This window comes from Manis javanica, chromosome 16 (assembly GCF_040802235.1).
Source record: "Manis javanica isolate MJ-LG chromosome 16, MJ_LKY, whole genome shotgun sequence".
Classification (NCBI taxonomy): Eukaryota; Metazoa; Chordata; class Mammalia; order Pholidota; family Manidae; genus Manis; species Manis javanica.
In genome coordinates, this window is record NC_133171.1 from 40374057 (window position 1) to 40398531 (window position 24475).

General features: G+C 39.8%; 2 protein-coding genes across 7 annotated transcripts in view; one reads left to right on the forward strand and one right to left on the reverse strand.

The window, feature by feature from the left end:
* LOC108397943 (cytochrome P450 2K6-like) overlaps positions 1–6626 on the forward strand; it is a 17628-nt gene extending 11002 nt beyond the window's left edge. Inside the window, exons 4-7 of the mRNA XM_073224292.1 lie at positions 566–707; positions 1056–1240; positions 3102–3243; positions 6439–6626. Coding sequence (XP_073080393.1) covers positions 566–707; positions 1056–1240; positions 3102–3243; positions 6439–6626 — 657 coding nt within the window. The remainder of the gene's footprint in view (positions 1–565; positions 708–1055; positions 1241–3101; positions 3244–6438) is intronic.
* Positions 1–14195, reverse strand: part of C16H6orf141 (chromosome 16 C6orf141 homolog) — a 38557-nt gene extending 24362 nt beyond the window's left edge. For 3 of the 6 annotated variants that reach the window (XM_073225081.1, XM_073225080.1, XM_073225079.1), the window contains exon 1: positions 13186–14195. In XM_073225081.1, the coding sequence (XP_073081182.1) occupies positions 13558–14139 (582 nt within the window). In that variant the 5' untranslated portion in view covers positions 14140–14195 and the 3' untranslated portion in view covers positions 13186–13557. Of the gene's footprint in view, positions 1–8034; positions 10876–13185 lie in introns of those variants that run through there. The other 3 variants (XM_037002987.2, XM_037002985.2, XM_073225082.1) reach the window with 3 other exon arrangements.
* Positions 14196–24475: the final 10280 nt, after the last annotated feature.

Here is a 24475-nt window from a genome sequence, read left to right on the forward strand (position 1 = left end):
TTATATGGTATAATTAGTAGCATCTGGCAGAAAAAAAATTCCTTTCCAAGAAGATGACTGAATTCAATTAAGTTAATAATGGTAGATTGGTACACTACACAAAGAATGCTGTTTATTACATTTTGCCTTCTTGAATATTTTCTACCACTTTTCATATAACTCTCTGGGGAAAAAAAAGAAAACACGTAGAAGATCTCAGATGTTAGTTTTTAGAATTAGTAATCCTTTCTTGTAATCTTGAAAAGATGTGCTTCCATTGACAATACCAAGAATGAATATTTCATTAATTAAAAAAAAATAGTGCTGGGAATATTCTAATTGCCAGTTAAAAACCAATTTCCAATAATACCAAATAACAAACATCCTTTCCCACTGTTATGATTATTTTATCTTTTTAGCCTCTGGGATGTGCTTTATTCTAAAATTCAGCACAACATTCTCATAAAAAATTCCACTGAATTGAGGAAAGGGTAAAATGGTGTTTTTAAGTTCATGTTAGGGCATTTTGCTATGATCGCCCGGTACACAATTATTTCATTACTAATGATTCCTTTTCCCCTTTCAGGAGAAATATACATCTACTGACTATTTCAGTGATGACAATTTGGTGGCACTTGTCAGTAATCTGTTTGTGGCAGGTACAGAGACCACGGCCTCCACACTGCGCTGGGGGCTTCTGCTCATGATGCGCTATCCTGAGGTCCAGAGTAAGTCTCCAGGGCGTTGCCTGAAGGACAGTCAGGACTCTCTTGGACTGTCTGCTCTAGGCAGAATCTATAGCCATACTGGATATCTTTAATTTGTACCCTTGAGGATAGTTTGTACTTTAGTTTCCTTTAGATGTAAGATTTTGCTCAGCTTCCTGAAATGGTTGGAAGGTGTCATTACATGCAGGTCCCCAGAAGAGCTGTGGGAATGGGGCAGAGGTGCAGGCAGTGCAGTGAGATGAATGTGAACTCGACATCTGGGTTTGACTTGCACAAGTAAAGAAAACTGGGAAGACTGTTCCTGTATGCCCTCTACCCCAGACTCTAACTACTCTCCATCTTATCCAGAAAAGGTCAGTGATGAGATCACCAAGGTTGTGGGCTCGGCTCAGCCTCGAATCGCACACCGAACTCAAATGCCGTACACAGATGCTGTCATTCATGAAGTACAGAGATTTGCTAATATCCTGCCCACAGGCTTACCCCATGCAACCACCACAAATACTACATTTAAAAATTATTATATTCCAAAGGTAAGAGTTTCAGTAGGGGAGGTGAGGGAAGAGGGAGAGAGTGTCAGTCGCTCAAATTCACCAAAACTGAAATAAACCACCAAAGAATTCTCATCCTACCTTTCTTCCCGCACTCCCTTCCTGCCTTCTTTTCCAGCCCCTCCCTCCCCACCACCCAACAAAAGGTAAATGAGTGTCTAAGCATGTGTATGTGTAGAAGAGGTAGGTACTAACTATTCTGTATTATTTTTGTTGTTACAGTTGAGGAAGTTGGGGTTCAGAGGGCTTAAACATAGTTGGTGTGTAAGGGAGCCCGTGCCAGGCAAGGCGTGTGCCTGGGAGCCCTGAGCTTGCACACACAGACTCCCTGTCGGCAGCAGCTGCAGGCTTCACATCTGTCCTCACCCAGAAAGGTGCCCATGCCTTCTGCTTCTCAGTATTATGACATCTAGAAGCAGCCTTGTGCTTTCCACTGGGCAGCTGAGAAAGTAGGTATAGATCTTTACTTACACTGAAGGCAGGAATTGGCATGCCCACAGCTTGAATTCTTTTCCTGATAACTTATCTGCTGACTGCTTCCAGGCCCACCTCTGCATGAATCTACAGGGCCCCTGGCCATGTGGACCCCTTCCGTGTACCATCATTTCCCATCCTGTGCATACCCTGCAGCCAAGGGGGCTACATTCATCTTTGGAGTTTCTCTTCTTAGTGCACAAGAAGCACACAATTGGAATGAATTAATCAGATGAGCAACTAAAATGGGAGAACAGATACAACCAATGTCAAAAAAAAAAAACATGATTGAAGCAATAATGACAAGATTTTAGTTTGTTATCTTGCTGCAAGCTAGGTAGAGCATAGCATCAGTAAAAAACAGCATTGTATCGCAGTTAAAGGGCATCGCACTCTCCCCACCATGCTGTTGGGTTCTTCAGTGTCACTCAGCTCCCATCTTCTCTTTGGTGAAATGGATATAATTGGTATAACCTACCGTAGTTGTTACGAGGAGAAGGAAGTCCAGATACAGTACCCAGGTACATGTAAGTATAAATAAATGAAAGAAAGAAAAAAGGAAGGGAGGGAAGGAGAGAGAGAGAGACAAAGAGAAAAAGGAAAAGAAAGGAAGAAGGATAAGAAGTTTAAACCAAAACAGTTTAAGAACTTGTTTGATTTTTGTGACTTGAAAGCTATGTGGAAACAGCTAACCACAATGATAGGACTCCAAAGCTTTCTGCAAGTGAAAACTGTGATTAACTAAGGTTAAGTAGTATTATTGTTCTTAATTTGGGGGCACCCTTGTGTTATTTTTTGTATTATAGTTTTAGTTTTCAGAGTGCTTTCCTGTATCACAGTTATGATTACTTCCTTTGATGGTCGTAAGCTGTTTCAGAATAGGTACCAAGCTGTGAAGTGGGGAGCTTATTTTGAGAATTTGCTTTGATGGGATTGTTAGACTTAGCATGTCCACTACCATAGTCCCTGGAGGTAAAAGAGCAAAATTCTCTGTGCTGCCAAACCTACCAGGTTCTTTAATGCAGATCATTTCATCTAAGACTCAGTTACCAAATGAGGATTGTTTAACACCCATCATAGTGAATTTGGACTAGGAGCTATCAAAAGTTAAATAATAACGTTGTTATCACACAGCAAACACATGACTAAGTAAATTTGCTTCCAGGTCCAAGTCCAAAGCTTGTTTTTTAGTACTGAATAAAAGTTTGGTTGAGTAAATGAATGTTCCACACTCAGTCTCACACCCTTGCCTGCTGCCTCTCCACTTTCCCTACTTCCATTTCCTTCAAAACCTAGAACGCCGTGCTTCTTTGAAGAGCCACCTTTTTAGGAAGGAATTTAATCTCTCTAACAGCATTCTTATTTCTAGGGCACTGAGGTCATCACTTTGCTGACCTCTGTTCTTCAGGATCAAACACAGTGGGAAAAACCAGACATATTTAATCCTGAGCATTTCCTCAGCTCGACTGGAAAGTTTATCAAGAAAGCAGCTTTCATGCCCTTTTCAGTAGGTAAGGTATCTTACTTGGGAAAGACGATTTGAAAAATCTGCAGAGATTTGGCCTTGTGCTAAGGTTTTGTTTTTCCACGAGGAAGTAAACTTCAGAAAAACTGTACAGGAAAAAGCAGGGAGTGGAAAGAGCCTGGCCTCCCCCAACTCTGAACTGGCTGCAGGACAGCAGGCACTGGAATGACATCTACTTAGGTTGTCCCTGAAAATTCCTCGTGGCTGGATTAGGGCCGAGCCTGGGGAATTAGAGGAGAGAGGTAAGCAGGTAGACAATGGACAGCCCACTTCACTCCGACTAGAAAAGCTTTGTTTTAATGTGTGTAAATGCCGGAGTTTCTCTTAAGATTTCTCGGGGATGGCAAGGAGACTGGGACAGGGAGGGCAAGAGAGAAGAGCGTTCCATCAGAGTAAACTGTGAAATCCTAAGAACTAAATGAACTTACTCTATAATCGTCTGGTTCCTAAGAACCTGAAATGAATTCTCCACTCTAGGAAAGGGTCTTAGCAAAACTGCATCATGAGCATTTGTCATCTTGGCCTTTAAGTGTATCCAAACGGCGGCTTAGCAGTCACCCCGGATACCCGCTCAGTGATAACCAAACAGCAGCCTCTCAAAGGATGACTTTTCACCTACTGATAACCAAGGAATACAGAGAGATACAAAGCACGCTCTGTTCTAATTTTTCACATACATGCATGTACTGGATGTTATACAAGGAAATGTTACGGTTAATGACATCCAGTTAAAATAAGGAACAAATCACATCTAGGACCAGAGTTAAAGAAAATGAAAAATAATCTACATATAACTTGCAGTGTTATGAGTGCAATTTTGCTCAACACTTACTCGCATTATATTTTGCAAAAAAAAAAAAAAAAAGAGCCAGGGAAATATAAGCAATGGTTTCTGGATGGCACTTCAGCTACATCTAATTCCAAGCCCTCGTTTCACAAGTGAAGAGATGCAGCAATTATTTTATCACACACAAAAGTTTCTTTCCCCAAACTCCTTTATCACATCTTGGGCTTATTGCTGTTAATATTTAGAGAGAAGAAACTATGTTTTCCTTGATTCCCCTCCTCTCTCCAATTACTTTTACTTTGTCTCTGACCAGTATTATACCCAGGCCCTCCGGTTTCTCACACACCTGGGTCTGACGGCTTCTTTAGACTGTATGACAAGCAGCAGTAGTCCAGATAATTTCAAAGTGACTGATCCTTGCAAAGTGACTGATCCTCAATAGATTTTGCCAGCTTACCTCAGGAATTCTAAACATCTCCAGATATACTGCTTTGTTTTGTCTTTTCCTGTTTTAGGAAATTTAGGAGCAGTAATACTATTTTTGATCAGACAAGCAGATGTATTTCTAAAATATGGGAATCACAAGCTGTCACAAAAAGAAAAAATTATTATAGAACCAATTTTGAGGGCTAAATCTCTCCAAATCCTCAACTCCCTTTGGTTATGTTCAAGGCACTCTTCTCTCCAGTTCATTCCTTATCACTTCCTTACTGCATTAGAAGAGAGGTTTTGCTCTCTGGAGGGCTTATTTGATCTAAATAAAGTCTTTAATCAGCCCCCAAGATCACTGTGGATTAATTTTGAATATAGCATTTCTTTCTAAAGATCACTTAGTATGTATTCACCTATTCATCCTTAAGAGTAAACTAAAATGATACATGCTTTATCTTGCTGGGCTGCTAGACTCTTACCACGAAACTCAACAAGTCCAAACACAGGGTAGAGAACTCACACCCTAAGTTAATCTATTTATCATCCAGTTAGATGACACCACACAATCATGCATTTCTTCCTGAGTAGGTAGTTAGATCTGACCCAAACGCTTAGGTGTTCCTTCCATGGACTCCCTCAGCACCCTATTCTAGTTTATGACATTGAATCATATTTATCTAATCCAGTGGACTCACCAATGAGGAAGGAAACCCTCCCTTTGACAGCAATAGTCTCAGAGCCAAGCTAAGTCCTTGTAACTGGCTGACATTAAACATACACTGGTGGAGTGAATGGGTGGCTTTTATTTATAAACACTTTCAGGCAGAGAGGCCTTCCACCCCTAAAAATCCTGCATGTTCCCTCCATTTATAAGTTAATCTATTTCCTGAAAGTGCTATGTTCTCTGTGTTATATCTGTGTTAATATCTACATTTTAATATTTTCTGAACTTTGAAGCTTGTGACTCAGTACACTTGAGAGTTATTTTCCACATTAAACAAACAAAAAATGACATCTAACTGGACTGTCTACAACATCTTACTAGTAACAAAGCAAAGTAGCAGGTTAGGATTTACAGACTCTGGGAGCAGGAATGAAAAGACCTGGTTGCATCTGCTGAAGGACTGGAAGCACAAACTTCTAATAATGCTATTATTATGTGATCATAATATGATCAATCACATATACTATCTTTGTTCTATAGTGTGACCACAAAGCTCATCAAATTTAAGCTGAAAAGAATGCACCAGGGACAGTATGTCTTGAGAGATATATGATCATTGTTACCTTGTTATTTCAACAAAAACTTAACCTAGAAAATGTCCTTCAATTTTAACTTACTTCATTTCTCAGATGTCTTGACATTTTCCTAAATAATTCATATTTCAAAAATAATACTAACCAAGTCTCTCTTCTCAAATGCCTCAGCATGATCTGGTTTCCACTCACTCGTCTGGTCCCAGGTCTGACTCCCTACCTCAAGCTCTACGTTCTAGTCAGTCACATTTCTTTCAGCCCTGAAATGCATCATGACCCCTTCCAGATCCTTCCATCTTCACCTGGCTAATTTCTCACTCCTTTGCACAAAATACAGATATAAAGCTCTGGTACCAAGGATGAGCTCTCCCTGGCCCTCCAAATTATACTGGCAAACTTTTTTATGTGTTCTCATGACATACTTGGTTTTATCTGTTGTAGTATTTTTTACATTAAAATGTTAATGTTTAATTGCTTGACTCCCTTGTGGGAGCTTAGAGAGTTGGCAAATACACTTAAATTTGTATTTCCAGGGCTTAAACCAGGAGACAGAGCCCATAGGGCTCAAAAGAGGTTAAGTGACTAATTCATGAGTTTTAAAAGTAGAAGAAATCACACGTAGATGATTGTTGTGTTTGTCCAGACTGTTCCATGGATTTTTGTGCTCCTGCGTCTTCTAATTGTCCAACACGTCCATCTCTCCAGGTCCCCGGATGTGTGCTGGTGAGTCATTGGCCAAGATGGAGCTTTTCCTATTCTTCACCAACCTTATGCAGAAGTTTACCTTCCAGCCACCCCCTGGAGTCTCCCATCTGGACCTGGACCTCACTCCGGACACTGGCTTCACTGCTCAACCAAGGCCTCACAAGATACGTGCTCTGCTCCGGGCCTAGGCCCCGCATTGCAAGCCTCAGCGCCAGTTCTCGGAGTTGTGTTGCATTCCTTACCACCAGCTTTCCTTTTCTGCATCTTGCCAGCTATGATATTTTGCCAAGTACTCAAGCATTCTTTAAACCGTCAGCCACATCACTGCAGAGGAGTCTCATGTCAGGTCAGATTGAGTCCCTGTGCTAATCACTGAAGTAGAAACCTCCTTTCCATCATTCTCCAACACAGAACAAATGAACAGAATATTTGACAAACAGAACCTTCACTTTGTGCTCTAAGGTTTAGTCCTTCAAACCAAGATTATCCTTTTCCTCCAAAGCATATGAGACACCTAAGGTTCACCAATCAATCGTTCTAATTGGCGGGGCAGGGGGGATGTAGGAAGACCGTGAATATCTCCAAAACGGCAATGAAGAAAATTCAACCTTATAAATAAGGAGCACACTAAACGTTAAGATCTTGGCTCATTCTGTGAATAACCAAAAGGGGTGGGTAAAAACAGATAACTGCTTGTCAGTACTGCCAGTTTTCTCCCACTCCTTTCATAATTGGAACTTAAACACCCTACAGCCTTGTGCTCTGAAGTTTCCGTAAAGGCATATGCAAGGGACCCTGTCAGCAGAATAAAGAAATCATCAGTTCCCGCGGGACACAAGCATCTTTAGCTTTTGTGAAGTCAAATGTATCTCCCCATCACCACCAGGAGTGCTTCTCCCCTGCTCTTAGCTGATCCCTGTCCAAGTCAAAATTACATTGGACAAAGTTGAACAGTCAAGAAAAAACTTTATGTAAGGCTTCTATGAAGGCAATAGAAGAAGCCAGAATTCAGTCTGAATTCAACTCCACTGAAACAAAGGGAGGAAGGGTTTTTGAGTGCTGAGGTGAACTGGTGAAAAGAACACAGGATATTAGGCGCCAGCTGGATCGATGGCACGGGTCCTGTACACAGTTAGTCTTTAATGTGCAGATGCTCCCTCTGCAGTCAGGCCATCCATGTTTACTCGTGAGTCCCTGCTGACGTTAGACTCCACCCTCCCAGAGTCAGGGAGAAAGAAAGGGGCGCTGGCTTCCTCAATGATCACATTTCAAAGGGATGGCTCCCAGGTCCTTGAGAAAGACATCACCTGGGCTTGTAAAACTGGGAAGAGATTTTTTTTATTTTTAAAGATTTTACAACTCAGAGAATGTATAGTTTTCTCAAGAAAATGCTGTAGGATAAGGGAGGTCAGGTCCTAGAATTGGGAAGAAGCCTGTCAGAAGTTTAGTCAAGCTGAGAAGAATGTTAAGGCCTCCTGGTTATCCCCAGTCCAGCATTTTCCACAACGCCTTTTGAGAAGGAGTCAAATGGGGAATAGTCAGGTTCCCTAACTTCTCAGTTGCACTAAATGAAACTGTCAATGATAAAGAAAATGGGACTTGCTAATTTTAATTTATTGTTTGAACCCATTCAAGAGGCTTTTGAATTTTCTGAGTTACACTTAGCACATAATTGGTGTTTAATAATGTATCACTTAATTCCAAATCCGAAGTCAAAATTAACTCACAGACTGTTTCCTCTTACGTAGGTACTAAGAGAAATAGCTTTGATGAGACATCAGGAAATCAGAGTTTTAATTCTAGACCTTTCTACTTCATGACTACATATTGGCAGTGGCACACTTAGTGAATCTGACACCAGACACCATAGTTTTTAGCACCAAAAAAGAAAATGACATTCAGTAATAATCATAAAATAAAGCAAATGATAACTTTGATCCATTGGGTAGTCTAATATAATAATAACTTATGTGAATAATTGTCAAATAAATATCAGTAATTGTCCAGTAATGATCACTAGGTAAACTTTAATAAAATTTAAAACATCTGCAAAAGAAACCAAACTAAATTATACCACTTATGTAATGGTTTTCTTGATTCTTTAATTTTAAAATAATAAAAAATCAATTTCATGTTAAATGTATTATCCAAATCCAGTAAATTGCTTGTATGTGAACTAGATTCACACTCATGAACAAAAAATACTACATATCACTGTTTCCTTACTTAAAATTTCATACATAGTAAATCACATTGTTAGTATTGAATAACAGTAATATTAGCATTTAAGTAACTCAAGTTCTTTTTCTTAATCACAACAATGGCTGTGTTCAATGCAGGAACATATATGGTTGGAGACTCAGAGGGCACTCCTAGTGATTTTGAGAGATTCTGAACCCTTAGGAATTTATTCTCAAAATGAATGTGTGCCTAATTCCACGTGTGTCTGAAAGTGAGAGATATTGCGGGGACAACACCAAGAGTGCTTTATCTTCCACACAGAAAAAAACAGTAAAGGAAAATTAAAGTGTGCTAATCTGAAGCTTACATCTATCTGCTATCTATTAAAATTCAAAGAGCAATCACAGGAACTTTTTAGACTTTAGATCAAAGGATAGATTTTTTTCCAAGAAGAATATTTTAACACTAAAGTACATGGAGACGATAAGATTTTTAGTTCCGCATTTTCACTGCTTTAAGATCTATACAGACAATACATTGCTTATTTTTCACGCCTGGGAAAATTCCTGTCCATTGCCTAGTTCTTGGCATGCCACTGAATATGTATGGGTCACAGAAGCTCCTTTCTTCCCTGCCAACATTTTGATGATAAGATTATTTCACTTGTAAATTCACACATTTTTCCACTCAGTTGTTGGGATGAAAGACTGCAGAGCCTGAAATTTAAAACCTCAGGGATGTGGATCAGTCCTGAGGCTGGGGTGGGAAGCCCACAGGCGTGCTCAGGGGTGTCTAAGTCCTGTCGGAGAGGTCAGGGAATGCTTACAGCGGCTGACTGGTCAGAGACCCTGCCTTCCCAAAGGAAACTAGACTGGGTGTTTTCTCATCTTCCCCTAGAGAAGTTAGGAAGATTTACGTCTCTAACTAAAGAGCAGAGTACTGACTAGAGTTATACAGATGCCAGAGTGTTAAAAAGTCACAGTCTTTGTTTTCTTATCTGAATCGGCTGATTCAAATTCAGGCTCCACTGTTCCCTCCGCCCCCTCGCATTTATTGCATCAAGATGCCAAGTCCTGACTCAGCAGCAGCAATGTTGCAACTGTATTTTTTTAAAATGACTTCCTGCCCTTCTTCCCTTAAGGAGTTTTTAAGCAATATTGTTTCACATTCTTAGATAATTAAAATAACTACGATTCTGAAATAGTTTCAATTTCAATCATCAATGTTTCCTTACAAAAACTTCAGAATAGGGCTTTTTAAAAAAACATGACAAAGATTTTAGAACTCTGCCAATTTACAGATCAATATATATTTTACTCTTCTGCAATCTCTAAATGTTTTCATACTTCTACGAAGTATGATTCCATGGAATTGTACACTATTGTTAATTATGGGGAATATAGAAAAAAATAAAAACTTTTTAGTTACTGTGACAAAAGAGGATACAGAACTAAACAGAGCATATATGTCAATGCTTCTCAAACTATAATGTGAATATAGTCACCCAGGGATCTTGTTCAAGTGCAAGTTCAGATGCAGTAGATCTGGAGTGGCCTAAGATATTGCACTTATAAAAAAAAATTCTTGGGGATGTTCATGCAGCTAGTTCACAGACCACACCCCCAATGGCATCAGTATGCAATTAGTTATATAACTGACAATAATCAGGTTTTATATATAGTTTATGTTCAGAAAAGTGTATGTATATATGTATATACACAAAAAATAGAATAAATAAAACTAGACTTGAAATATACCAAATGTTAAGAGATGTGGAGTCATAGGTTTTCTTTCACTCCATTTTTCTTTTTCCTTGCAAACTAACATTCCCTCAAATTTTTCTGAGGTGTACACAATTTTCTCTTTCAATAGCTAGCTTTTGTTTTTTCTTTTACTAAGCAAAAAGCACCTCAAGTGCTGGTGATAACCATAAGAGCAGGAAGTCAAATGTAATGAATCTCAAAGATGACTGAGCATGTGGACGAAGATTTTAAAAGAAGTGGACACTTGCCTGATGGTTGTTATGTGACTGTAGTAATTGTCTTACAGTCACTTGAGTATCCAGTTTCTGGAAGTCCTTGCTGTGAATCATCCACCTGAGTCAATTTTAAAGGATCACATTTAGCCAAGACCCAGCCATTCTTAAATTTCTTAGGATACCCAAGTTTCACTTTGGAGTCACTCCCAGGACACTCCAAAGGGAAAAAGATTCCTCAGGCTCTTCACACAACCCGGTTCTGCTGGAATCAGGAAACCCTGTGAAGCAAAGTCAACAGTACTTCAACTTACTACTTCTGGTAACGGAGACATCTGTTCAAAGGACATCTATGAGCACACTGTAGGCAGTTAACAGGGAGGTTAAATGCTTTAAAAATAATTCTTACTGAAAGGAGATAAAATTAACCCAAACATACTTGGATTAAAGGAGTTAAGGTGATTTGAATAAATATACTTTTGACAGCAAAGAGATAAAGCGAAAACTCAACGCGCCTATCCTGCATTTCTGAGACAACAGGGCATCAGATTTAAAATCCCAGAAGGAAAACAAACTAACCTGACAGACAAGTCCTTAAGAAAGTGTTCAAAGCTCCTGTCTGCCAAAGGGACTAAGCAGTCTATGTCATTAACCATGGCACACCTTCGGCCTCTGAAGCCTTTTCTAGGAATTTAAGGAATGTATTCAGTAATCCACTACATGTTGGGAAATGAATCTTTTCTTTCAAGAATACATAAAAGAGTCAATAAAAACCACTGGTTTGGTTTCTACAGGATTGCTTGTATTGTATGCCTTCAGCTGTTTTTTATTAAATAAAACACTATAAAGCCCGGTTAGGATGACTGTGAACTAAATAACAATACTAGCGATCATAATAATAGCTAACTTTGTGCATTTATTGTAAGCCAAGCATTATTCTAAGTAGTTTTCATTTAACTTAATCCTAGGAAAAAATTCTGCAAGGGTAATATACCTTATTATCCCTTTTGAACAAATAAGGCCACAGAAGCACAAGGAGATGAAGCACTTGCCCCAAATCCTGCAGTTAGGAAGGGGCGGAATGGTTTTGAACACAAGAAGCTGAGCTCCAGGTCTGCCTCCAAACAGCAGGCACCTGAACGATGTTAATATTTTGGTCAGTGTTAAGGCTCTTCCTGTTGACCATATTCAATGCTCAATCACTGGAGGCATACAATGACTCACAACCAAAGTTACTAAGTCGTGCCTGAAATTTGTCTTCGAGGAAGTTTAACCTCACATAATAAAAGCTAGTCAGGGTTGTTGGAAGAAAAGTGTTTTCTTCATTTTATGGGGCCTACCTTTTCTACTGACCAAGCAGTTCGGAATACAGATGAGTCAGGTGCTGAATTCCTCTCACAAATGAGGGTCGCTTAGGCTTGAGAACTGCTAGTAGTGATTCTCCAGGCAAAAGGCCTTGCAGAACATCAGTGACATTCCAGTGATTCCAGCACTTTTCACGTACATGATGAGTCAGAAAACCCAGGGTGCCCAGTCATCCTTTGACTCCCTAGAAGTCGCTCTAAAGGCCAATGCCAGACCTTCCAAGGGATGTGATTATCTTCTTATTTACTTGGTAAACATATGCAATCACTAGCTGTGTGACCATGCAAGCCCCATGACCCTTAAGCCTAGGTTGGCTCATCTGTAAAATAGGGACATGACTTACCTATCTTGTCCAGAAGGAAGCAAGAGGTGGATCAGGTATGGGAGGGTGTTTCAAGCTCTAAACTGAAAATAAGGGGCAAAGAGTCCCACTTGCTGTGTTGATTCTTGCAGTAACCAAATACTCCTTTAGCAGTGCCTAAAGTCAAGTTCATCTCTAGAGAGAATGAATGCTTTGGTCCCCACAGACCTTCAAACCAGGACACACTACTAAAGAATTAAAGATGGTGTTTAATAACAAAGAAGTAGTAAAATAAAATGAGTTCTTTCAATGGCACCAGAAGTATTTTTTTTTTCAACAGCACCAAGAGATAAATATTTTCAATCCAGTCTTGACTACAAATGTTACTAATAAGGAACTATGGACAAGAATAAGAGAGACAGTCATTTTATGACAGAGTATACATTATTTACCGTTAGATCAGATTTATCGGCAGTATTTTAAACAGTAAAATGGTTAAAAATTTCAGATGGGAGGCGTTTTCACTGGACTCAATTAGGTATGTCGGGGTAAACCCCTTTAAATGGCATTTCACTTTCAAGGCTGCCTTCTGTTCTCCCTTTTTTTTTCCTAGCTCTTTTCTTCCTAATACTTAAATGTGAGGTGGGAGGATGGGGGGAGAAAAATGTGCACACCAGGAGAGAGTAAAAGGAGATTTTACTTGCGTTTAAAAATTTTTCCCCCTTTCTGTTACTTTCTCAACTAGGCTCTCTTTCCATCCATTCCTACCCCCTTTGCAGACTTGCAGACCTCAAACTTCACTTCTGTTCTTAGGTCTTAAAGAGAAAGGGAGGGGGCAGAAAAGAGATGAACTGAGAGGTTGTGCAAAGTGAGAATTAACAACACATTATTTCAAATCTTTCACATTCTGCTGATTTTAAAATACCTTTTCTTCTCTTCGGAGTGACTTAGGTCCTAGACCAACACAGTGTTTACGATAAAAGAGGTATAATGTTGCTTACAGTTCTGCAATCTGTATTGGGTGCCATCTGTCTCCCAGAAGCCCTGCCCCAGGCTCTTAAAAGTTCCTTGCTGTTGGTATATCGCAGGCTGGGATTCCCCGAAGAGCGTTTTCTTAAGGAGCATCGCTCACTCCCCACCAGCCCGAAGATTCCTCGGGCTCCTCTTTCCAGTTAAACCGCCTCAGGAATCAGTTCCCTGGGGACCGTGAAACCATCCTGTCTCCGCGGCGTTGTGCTCCTCTCCCTGCCAGGTGAGCCCGGGGCTCTCCAGGGGTCCCTGCGCCCCACAGGCTGCCTCACTCCCTGCTGGTGCGAAAAGTGATGGCGGTCACGGTGTGCTCCTCCGTCCGTGTGGTCATGCGGCCCTTCGTCCACGCGCTCCGCAGGACTTCTTGGGTCACCTCGTAGTCCACGACGCGCACGAGCACGGATTTGGGTGCGGATGCGGGGTCCCGTTCAGGGGCTCCGAAGGGGGCGTCTACACGGCTGCCAGAAATTCGCCTTTCTCTCGGAAAGAGAGAGGGGCAGTCCGGCTCCAGGTCGTCTCCGCCCGCCGGGAAGAAGTCCTCTCCACCGGCCGCCTCTCCCCGCGCGGGGTCCCCTTGAGTCCCCGACCACCTCTCGGGGTGCAGAAGGAAGAGCACTTTCTCTCTGACCCAGGACTCGCAGTCCAGGCTCTCGGTGGCCCCGCGGTGCTCGTGGGCGCCCCCCCGGCTTCCGCTCGCCGCCGCTGCGGGACTCCGAGCGCCCGGGCCCGGGGGCGCCCCGCGCTCCACCTCGCCCGGGAGGGACCCGGCGCGCGCCAGGCGGCGAGGGGCGTCCGCGAGGTACGGGGCTCGGGGCCCCGGGGCCCCCAACCAGGCAGCAGGGCCATTCATCCGCAGCGGATCTGGGCGCGCGGGCCCCGCCGGCCCAGGTGTGGGCTCGCGGCCGGCCTCCCGCCCCCCCGGGGCGACCCCGCCTCCTCCCCCGCCGCCCTTCTCCGCCCCGCCCACCTCGCGGCTCTCCGTCCCTCCGAAGCCAGAAGCCTGGCATCCCCCATCCCTCCTCCCCGCCGCTCCCCTCCAGCCCGACCGCCGTACTCGAATTTTTTATTCTATCCGCTCTTCTGTGTCAGTTCCAGCCTAGTTGCCACCTGCCGTTTTCCTCCAGCGCAGAGGCGCAAAAGACATTCACGCGCTGCGCCCCCCGGGAAAGGCCCCAAATTACGTCTTCTTAACAAGGACGCCCTTCAAAGTGAAGAAACAAGGAAGTTTTTTTTAAAAAAATTATCTGATGTACTTATTTCTTCAAAAAAGGGTTTCGTTGTTGTCCACTCCGAATCCACCCCCCACCAAGCTGCCAGTATTATTGAAGGCAGATCAAGGGATCCAGCTGGAAAAGTTGAAATCTTTGAAAACCTACTCTTGGTTTGTTTGCTGTTCTTCCTCTGGGATGCCAGGATCTGTAGGACAGTGGCATCCCTGCCTTTATTTCGGTTATAATCAATGCTTATGCCAGGAAGGGACTTGATGCCTTTGGTCAAACAGAACAAGCAAAAACAAATGGCTAAATGAACGACTTCAGGTTTTAAAATTCTATATTCGTGTTGTTTTTAAGTTTCTGCCTTCACTGCCTAATGCCCTTCTCATTAACGTTCAGAGGTTAAAAAAATACACATCTCTAGACTTTTGGAATCTACTCATTGTCAGACCCTCTGACACATTAACCTTTGCCTGAGATTAATAGGGAAGACCAGTTAATAGAAAAAGGGGAGCTTTGTTTCCAGTTCATCCTTGGCAACAGGTGTTTGTTTTATCAGAAAATGTTGTTTTCTTTTAGAAAAAAATTACTGCAATGTCTACATCAGAAAAACTGCATTGGTGGAAATTTCTGCCTATAAATGAAGGACCAATTAGTATGGTGAAAACTAATTGTTTGGGATGTTTGGGAAAGACAGGCACTTCGGATGTCTGCCAACTCATTAAAAAAAAAATAGTTCCAGAAGTGAGAAAATCTGGGTCAGATCTGGCTGATCAGATGCCTGACCTTGGGCTGGTTGCTGTTAAATCATATAGTTTTTGAGTATTTTAGACAAGAAGTGTTGTAAGAACTCTATATATTTAAACTCATTTATTCTTCATAACAAACTAAGGAAGAAGTACTGTTACTATAGTTGCCCTGAGAACTTTGAAGAACTGGGAGATGAAGTATTTGCCCAAAGTCAAGCCCCAATAAACAGTGAAGCCAGGATTCTAACATGTTTAAATGCTTCCTCCTATTTTAAACTACTTTCCTATCTCAGCTGATGACTTCATGTTGTTTTCTATTCGTTTACTTAACTAGTAATTACTGAGTGTGTGCCACTCAGTCATTGTCAGCCACTGTTCTAGGTGATGGGGACATCTGGGAGAACAAGCCCAGTTACTTGTCCTCTTCAAGTTTTCATTTTATGTATTGTGGATAAAATGAAGGTTCCTGTGGCCAGGATTCTCACCTGGCCCTGGTTGGCTAGCTCGCTACACAGGTGTGGGCAATATGTCATTATTGATTCTATATAAAGAGCCCTGCCAGTGCTCGGTGGCATGGCTGCAAGGCTGCCAGAGAGCAGAGCAGAGGCTAGAGTTGTGGCAGTGCCGAGGACAGAGGCCCAGAGGACGGTTGTGTGGGATGACTGTGCAGAGAGGCCCAGAGGACGGCTATGCAGAACAGCTGTGCAGATAGAGGGGCCCAGAGGCAGAGACCAGCTTGCTGCATGCAGACTCGCTCTGAGTAATCGGGATTGTAGTGATCCACCTGCCACTATGGAAATAAAGTTGGGTATAACACTTTCACCCCGAAGAATGTTCTACTGTCATTTCTTTGGTCACATTGAATCCATAGTGAGCTTTCCCAGGGTTGAAACCCATTGGCAAGACATGTATGCAGTAACATACAACCACTCCTCTGTCCAGAAGTAAGAGATAAATTAACTGTAATGTAAATAAAAATCACATGAAGGTTAATGCCTTACCCTATTCTCAAGGATTTTGTTCTTGAAGGCTTGGGTTAATGCTTAGAATATGGTTTTTTAGCAAGATCCTCACTAATTCCAATGCTAGTGGTCCCTGGACAGCTATGAGAAACATTATCAAAAATCTACATAGATAAGCTTTAGGCATTTGTGTTTTTTTTCTGCTTTCAAGTGGCAATAAGAACACTTTATTTTCCTTGCAGGAATACTAGGAGAATTCCAGTGATGGTATCTGTATTCCAAGGAAAATGTAATGAAACCAGATTTACTGCTTTCAAGTCATTTTCTTGCCATTGGGGGATTGGGTGAAGGCTTAGATTGGAAATGTGGAATGGGAAAAACCTATTTGCTGGGAAATGAGAAATTCCCTGATCATATAGCACCTGAATTTCTAGATGTCAAGAAGTAGTGCACTAATGCATGCAAGAACATTAACAGGAAATGCAGAATAAATTAAACTGCAAAGCCTAAAAAGAATATATAACAGAAACAGGCAACTTGCCTCCAGGGAAGTGGTGTCTGTTGTGCTCTAATATCTCAAAGTGCCTAAAAGGCTGATAAGGGGTGCTGCAGTGAACCCGTATACTTCCTCTCTAAATTGCCTACTACACTTGCAAATATGTAGCCAGTGAGGTGTAGTAAAATGATTTGTATCCCTGGGACCTGAAGTGTGATACAGACACTGTGCCCTGGTAAGGTCAAAAGAAGCCTGTCATTAATAGCCCAGTCTTCCAGGGACCCGGCCCTCTCATTTTGTCTATTAGAATCAGAGGTCATTTTAGAGAGTAATGACATAGGATCTCTCTGTTACTCTAGTACCTCTGCCTTAGAAGGCTTACCCTCCACTTACAGGCCTAACCCCCAGTGTGTCTGTATCAAGAGGGAGGGTCTTTAGGAGGTAACTAAAGTTAAATGATGCCATAATGTGGGGCCCTAATCCAATAGGACTATAGCCTATAAGGAAGAGAGGTACCCTTCTCTCTTCCATGTGAGAACATAGTGAGATAGCCGTCATCCAGTGCAGGAAAAGAGCTCTAGTCACAACCTGACCACGCAGGATCTCGGTCTCAGCCTTTCAGCCTCCAGAACTGTGAGAAAATAGATTTCTGCAGTCAAGCCACTCATCTGTGGTATTTTGTTATGGCAACCCAAGCTGACTGCTATACCAACTGTAAGTAATTTAAGGAAAATAGACTTTATCCTAAGGATATTAGAAGCTCACAGGTTTGTTGGGAAAGCAGGAACACCAGACTTTAAAATGGGAAGAGCTGTTGCAGAGGGATAGGAAGTTGGAACAGATTTCATTGCTGGGTGAAAGAACAACTCACCCTTGTCCTGTGGCACTTACGCAGGAGTCAAATTCCCACTCAATAGTATCCAGGCTTACCTCCTGAAACAACGCAGGACAGTAAAAGGAAAGATATAGTCAAAGAAGCCTTTAGGGAACTCTTTGGTTTCTACAATGGAGAAGCAAACAGCTGGTCTTTCCACCTAACAAAACTGTACAATAGAGAGAGCTAATAATCCAAAGAGAATTCAGGGTGTTGTTAAGAAGAGTTAAAAAAAAGATCTCACTAATGTCTACCACACCAAGTATTATAAACAGAATTTCAGTATGGTTGTGACAAATAGGTATTCTGGATAAAGCAACATGAACAATGGTGCAATGGTCAGCATGAAGACTTATGTAGAGAATGGTTTTGTCCTTGACATTTCTCTTCCCACATGTCTAAAATACTCTTCTTGATTTTATCCATTCCCATTACTTCAACTGCAACCTGTACACTGTTGATCCTCAAATTCATATGTCTATTGGGGTCATGCCTCCAATCAGGGCGGCTGTCTCTGCTATGATCTGAGCATCAAGACAACACATGGAGCAGAGCTGCCTAAAGGAACACAAAGCACAGGTGTGAGAACAGGGTGAGGTTATTCTGTAGAAATAAAATCCAGCCTGATTATGGATGGATCTTAAAAACTACAAGTCTTTTAAAAGAGTTTTAATCATATTTCCTTTGACAACTAGGCTTTCTTATGACTTAGAGAACTTTGTGCAAAGAAAATCAACACTGGACTGAATCAAGAGGTTTTGATGGGCCGTATTATCCTGCACAAGTCTTCCAGTGTCTCCAAACCTATGTTCTCATCCTCAAGGTCCTGCTTGTTTCCAGGGTTGTTGTGGAGGTCAAATGAAACAATTCCTCTGGTAACACTTTGAAAAACTATAAGGCTTGAAAAATATTCTTTTAGTGTAATTTTTTAAAGTTCATGGTTGACCCAAAACAAAGTTTTTAATGAGCTCTTCAGGGAAAGATGCAGAAGTCAAGGCCAGGAGCTGGGAAATGAGACGCATCATCTTGGCATAGAGATGCTAATATGTTGGTAGTTATAAATTGGGGGAAAAAAAGAATGAGTAGGAGTGTGGCAATTCTCTGAATATCAAGCAGCTTGATCCAGTGGCCTGAGATAAAATGAATATTGAGGTAAACTTTTAAAAATTTCTCATCTTAAATTTGGAATGACCAGTGTATGTGTTCCTGGGAGAAGAAAAAAGAGGCTTAAGTAGTAGATAGCTCTGAGATCAACTTGCCATATATATATTTTAAATGAAACATTGAAACACATTGCATTTTTTTCTTCATAGAGATATGGCAACCCCTAAATGATGTTAGCCAGGTACTTTGAAATTTGGGGTTAAAAGACAAAGAACATTAGGTTTGCCAATTAACTGGTTGCAAGAGATGACTCATGTAGCACTCTAGTTACTGCTTACATGAGATTTAAAATTGCAATTCAATGTCAGCTGCCTGTATTACCCAAAGTTTTGAAGTGTATTCATATCATCCTCTCCTGTCAGAGATCAGGATATAAGACCAGGCTCGCTCACTGAGTATGAGTAAGCAACTTATTAAACAGGAAATTGCATCATTAATGATTAAGTTAGCACTTAATAATGATATTAAAAAAAAACCCATGTTCTTTAACCTACATCCATCTTGAGCATAAACAAAGTTGACCTATTTAGCAGCAACACAGGGTTAGTCCAGATATAATTTAAGCCTTGACTCAACATGGGTGCATTAATATGTATTAACTATTTCAAATAAAATAATCAATTGGATTAGTAAACTGAAGTTCATGATCTTAATACCCAATCTTGATTAAGTTACAATAAAACTTTTTAAAGGGGAAGTTTTCTTCCCACTACATTATTTTGTTAATCAACTTACACGTGATTAGGTTAGGGGCATGACAGCCGTGGAAGTCCTCAGTAATATTTCACATCCAGAGCAACTTCATTCCCCAGTGTCTAGCTGTTATGTGCTATGTTATATGAACAAAACAAAAATTGGGTAGAAAATATTGAATTTCTTGTTTAACAAGTTTGCAAACAAGTTGATCTGGAATGTCTATGAGCTCAAAGAAAGTGTTCATAATAACCCTTCTTTATCTCTTTATCTACATACTTCATAATTCACCCCTAAAGGGCAAAGCTTGGACAAAATAATATTGGAGGTTGAGCTGATCATTAGTAACCCCACTGCCTATCTCTACTTCCCTCATGCCCCCCAACTCAACTCTTAAATTAAGGATAACCTTAGTTTATTTTCTTATTTTCAATACCATAAATGTGGTAGGAAAGACATGGAATTTAGCCGTCATTCGGTTTAATACTCCTGAAAGCTATCCTTTTGTCTGATCATGCTTTGTGTCTCTTCTACCATTTTTCTTCACTTTCTCCTTTTTTTTTTTTTGTCTTTTATGCAATTCCTTCCTTTTTAATGTGATACACTGCAGAATTTAAGTGTGAGAGGTGGAACCAGACTTCTGGATTTAATTCCTTTCTCTGCCCTATATTAACTACATGACACTAGGCAGCATACTTATCCTTTCTTTGCCCTAGTTTTCTTATCTGAAAAGTGGGGTAAGAACAGTACCATTCCCACAGGGTGGTTGTTGGGATTGAGTTAATACATGTAAAGTCCCTAGAACAGTGTCAGCTACATAGTTCTACCAATTCCTATTCATTCCACAGAATGAACGAAGACAGGGATTTTTATTTATTTCATTTACTGTAATGTAACTATCACTGCTATATCTCCCACACTCAGAACAGTGTCTGAAACCACTGTTGAATTAATCAGCTTTCTATTGCTACCATATTTATCTTTAAGTTTTTATCTTAGGAGCCCTACTTCCTCTTTCTTTCCTCCCCGAAACTTCTTTGTTTCTACTTCTGCATTCTTTGCCTCTCAGGTTTCCTTCTTTTGCTGACCTACATTGTCTCCTATGTCTGGTTTTAAGGTTTTTGATATCATATTCAATATTTATTAAAAATTATTAGTCATGGGCTTACCAACAAAAATATGAAGAAATCCTTAATCAAAGAAAAGTGGGAATAAAGTAATATTTAAAAGATACAATTTTACATTAAATCTTTGAACTGCCTGTAAACTGCCACTTTTCACCACTAATTTTGATTCAACCATAAAAATGGTTAAAAGGATAGTATAATATACAGCTTCTGTACCCTTCACCTGGATACACTAATGCTAACATTTTATATTTTATTTCACTCTTTCTATACACACACACACATATATATACACACACACACCTTATATGTAATTCACTAGGAATAACTTGATATGGTCCCAAAAATGTGTTATTTTAGATTTTATTCCCCAATTCAGAATTCAACAAAGGTTCATGAGTTGCAGTTGGCTAGATTTCTTTAGTCTCTTATAATCTAAGATGAAGCACTCGTAACTTTTCTTTTTTTTCCCATGACATTGACTTTTTTAAAGAGTGCAGGCGAATTGTCTGATAGCATGTTCCACATATTGGATTTTTGTGATTGTTTTATTGTGATTAGATTCAGGTTAAATAGTTTTGGGAGGATGTCTACATGGGTGATGTGTTAACACTTTCCATTGCATCATATCAAAAGGCACATAGGGTTAAGTTGTTCCACTATTGCTCATACTGAATGTGATCACTTGGCTAAGATGCTGATGGCTAGACGTCTCCATTCTAAAGTTACATTTTTACCTTTTACAACTCAGTAATCTGTGGGATGGGAAATTGACCGTACATTATTATCTTGTTTCCCAACAGCCATTCATTCACTGACTTTACCATCCATTGGTGATCATTCCCTGAATTCCTTATTAAATTGGTTATTGCAAAATGGTAATTTTCTAATTTTGTTATTCCTTCTGCATTCCTAGTAGGTACCCTTCTATAACAGACTTTTGCCTCTCCCTCCCCCTTTTCATATCATTGTGGACTGGGGTATTTTTAAAAATCTGTGTTATAATCCATTAGCATTATTGTTATCATTTATGCTATTATATTTGATAGCACATTTGGCAAGTAGGAGGTTTGTTACACCAAATGTTTTCTTTTGCCATGACCACATTTAGTGTTTGAGCATTTGTTTACTTTCTTGCCCAAGACGTTCTTTCATTGCCAGACCTGGAATCCGCTTTCTCAAGGAGTCATTTTCCCTGAAATGTATTGAGAAATGAAGATTTGAATATTAGGAATGTTCGTTGTTTTGGAGTAGGAGGAATAGTCACTGGGTATTGTTATTTGTAGGCCTTTTCAGTCAACAGACCTAGGGAATAGATATTAAGTTTTTATTCCCAGGTTCATATGTTGTTAGAAAGTAAAAACTATACAAATGGGATAGAGTCAAAGAAGACTTATGTCCATTTTCTATCTCCACTACTTTTGGGTCACTTTAAAAAAACTAGTTTCTTGTTTAATTTGCCTTTTTGTTTGCAAAAATAAACAGAGATCTATGGTGAGATACATTACTTTACTCACTTTTTTCTTCCATATCTCTTGTTACCTAGTCTTTTTTATTTCTTACTTAAAAATATGCCACAGAAATTACTCTAAATTGTATCATACAGGACTTCCTTACTACTGTAACTGTTCCATTTTGCAGCTGTATTGGAACTGTAATTCATTAACTAGACTCTTAAGGATGGTAATTTAGGTTGTTTCCAAAAGTTTGCTATTACAAGTAATATCAGAAAGAATAACTCTGTGTAAATATTTGTTTTATATTTATGGAGGAATCTTCAGTATAAATTCTTAGAAGCATAATTGCTTAAATAAATGCATATGTATATTTTTAGATATCACAAAGAGTTCCCCTCACTGGAGCTGTAACATTTTCTAGTCCCACTACAAATGTATGAGAATGCCTGCTTTCCACACCTTCATCTATCTTGTGTTTGAATACTTTTTATTTTTGCCAGTCTGATAGGTGAGAAATGGTACCACATAATACTCTGATGGCATTTTTCTTTGGAGTAAAGTTAAGCATCTTTTCATATATTTAAAGGACATTTTGTTTTTTTGTGAACTAATCATGTATCTTGCCCATTTTTCTATTGGGTTTGAGTATTTTTTTCCTCTGAATTTTCAGGGCTCTTTATACTTTACATAAAACAGCTCTTTGAGATATAAGTTGCAAATAGTTTCTCCTAGTTTGTCATCGGTATTTTGACTCTAGATATGGCATTTTGCTATTAAGAAATCACACACATGCACATGTGCATACACACACACACATGCACATATTTATCAAACTTAACATTTTTTATTAGCTCTGAATTTGAAAAAGTTTTTCTCATGTTCAGGTTATAAAGGAAGTAAACCATGTTTTCCTCTGGTATTTGTATGACTCTTTTTAAAGTACAAATTTATATCTTGGATCATTTTGGAGTCTATTTTAGCATAGGTATGAGGTATGCATCTAATTTTTTTTTTTACTTATCTTCAAATTGCTATTGCCATTGTTTCAATGACATTTGTATAAATTCCATGTTTACCGCAGTGATTTGAAATGCCATTTTGATCTTAGTTTAAATTCTCCTAGGTACTTGTTATTTCTGGACCTTTTTTTCCTTATCGTTCTGAACAATCATGTACCATTGCTACATTTTAAATTACATAATCATAGTATATTTTAATATTAGGGGAGTAATGTTCTTTTACCTTGTTTTTTCAGAATTTATATTGATATTCTTATGTATTTATTTTCCATATAAAACCCTAAAATAAACTGTGTAGCCCCGGGTACCTGCTAGGAAATAGTGTAAAATGCAGCAAAAATTCTATTGAAACAACTATGAAAGTTCAATGGCTCGCTCATTGGAAAACAATCTAGAACTAAAATCTGACATCTAGTGTTCTCTGAAATAAGTACATGATACTAACTGAACGTCTGATAATCCCTATTACAAGCAATGCCTTTTAACAGCGTTTAAAACCTAGAGCATATTTTACCTTGGAAATACGTAAATTTGTTAGTGGAAGACAGAGCTGCACATCAATTGGTATGAGGAATACCCAGGTGTTAGCTATTCTTAGTCATAATATTTTAAATCATAAGGGCAGAAACTGGAAATGAAAAAAAGTTCACTCAAGAAGTGAACAAAAATAGTACAGGACTGGGAACATAGAGGACACCAGCCAGCACTGCTGAGACAGGAGGAGAAAAGGGAAGAGGGGAGGCTGGAGTGGCTGCCTTCCCCTTTTTGTCTCACTCCTCAGGTGCAGTAAGAGCCACGATCAGAAAAAGCAGAGAACTGTCAACAGTTGGGTTTTCTGTTGTAGCCAAGATTTCTGTCTTAGAGTTTAAGAAATTCTGGTTTTAAGAAACTTGGGAAAAGGGAACTCAGTTGCTAATTATAGCTATACTGATAGGAAAAAAAACCCTTCCATCTGTGTTTTGTACCTCTACTAGTCTCATTTTCTGCACTGAAATAATTTCAATGTGAACGTCCTAGACTAGAAGGATGAAATCACCTTTGTAGTTGACCCTATGTTATTCTATCTGCTGTGTTTTACTTTCATTTTATTGTTTTTCTGCCCCTAATGTTTGCTGAGGTTAGGGACAATGGATATAAAACTTTTTGTATGATCATGGACAACTTAAGGAAATTAAATTCAGTTATTTCACGTTCTTTCTCAAGATTCAAATGACCAAACAAAAATTAGTGATGAAAAACGCAAAATGAACAGAATCAAAACTCACAATATTAGATTAGACTCTGTTTTGAGGGTGTGTAAATGTCCCCCCAGAATTGCACTGCCTTTTCTTGCTCCCAAAATTTGAGCAGACTGAATTTTCAATTGTTCCTCTCTATTTCCCTTTAGTGGGTTTTAGGCACAGTGAATACCCATTGTTGCTAAAATACACA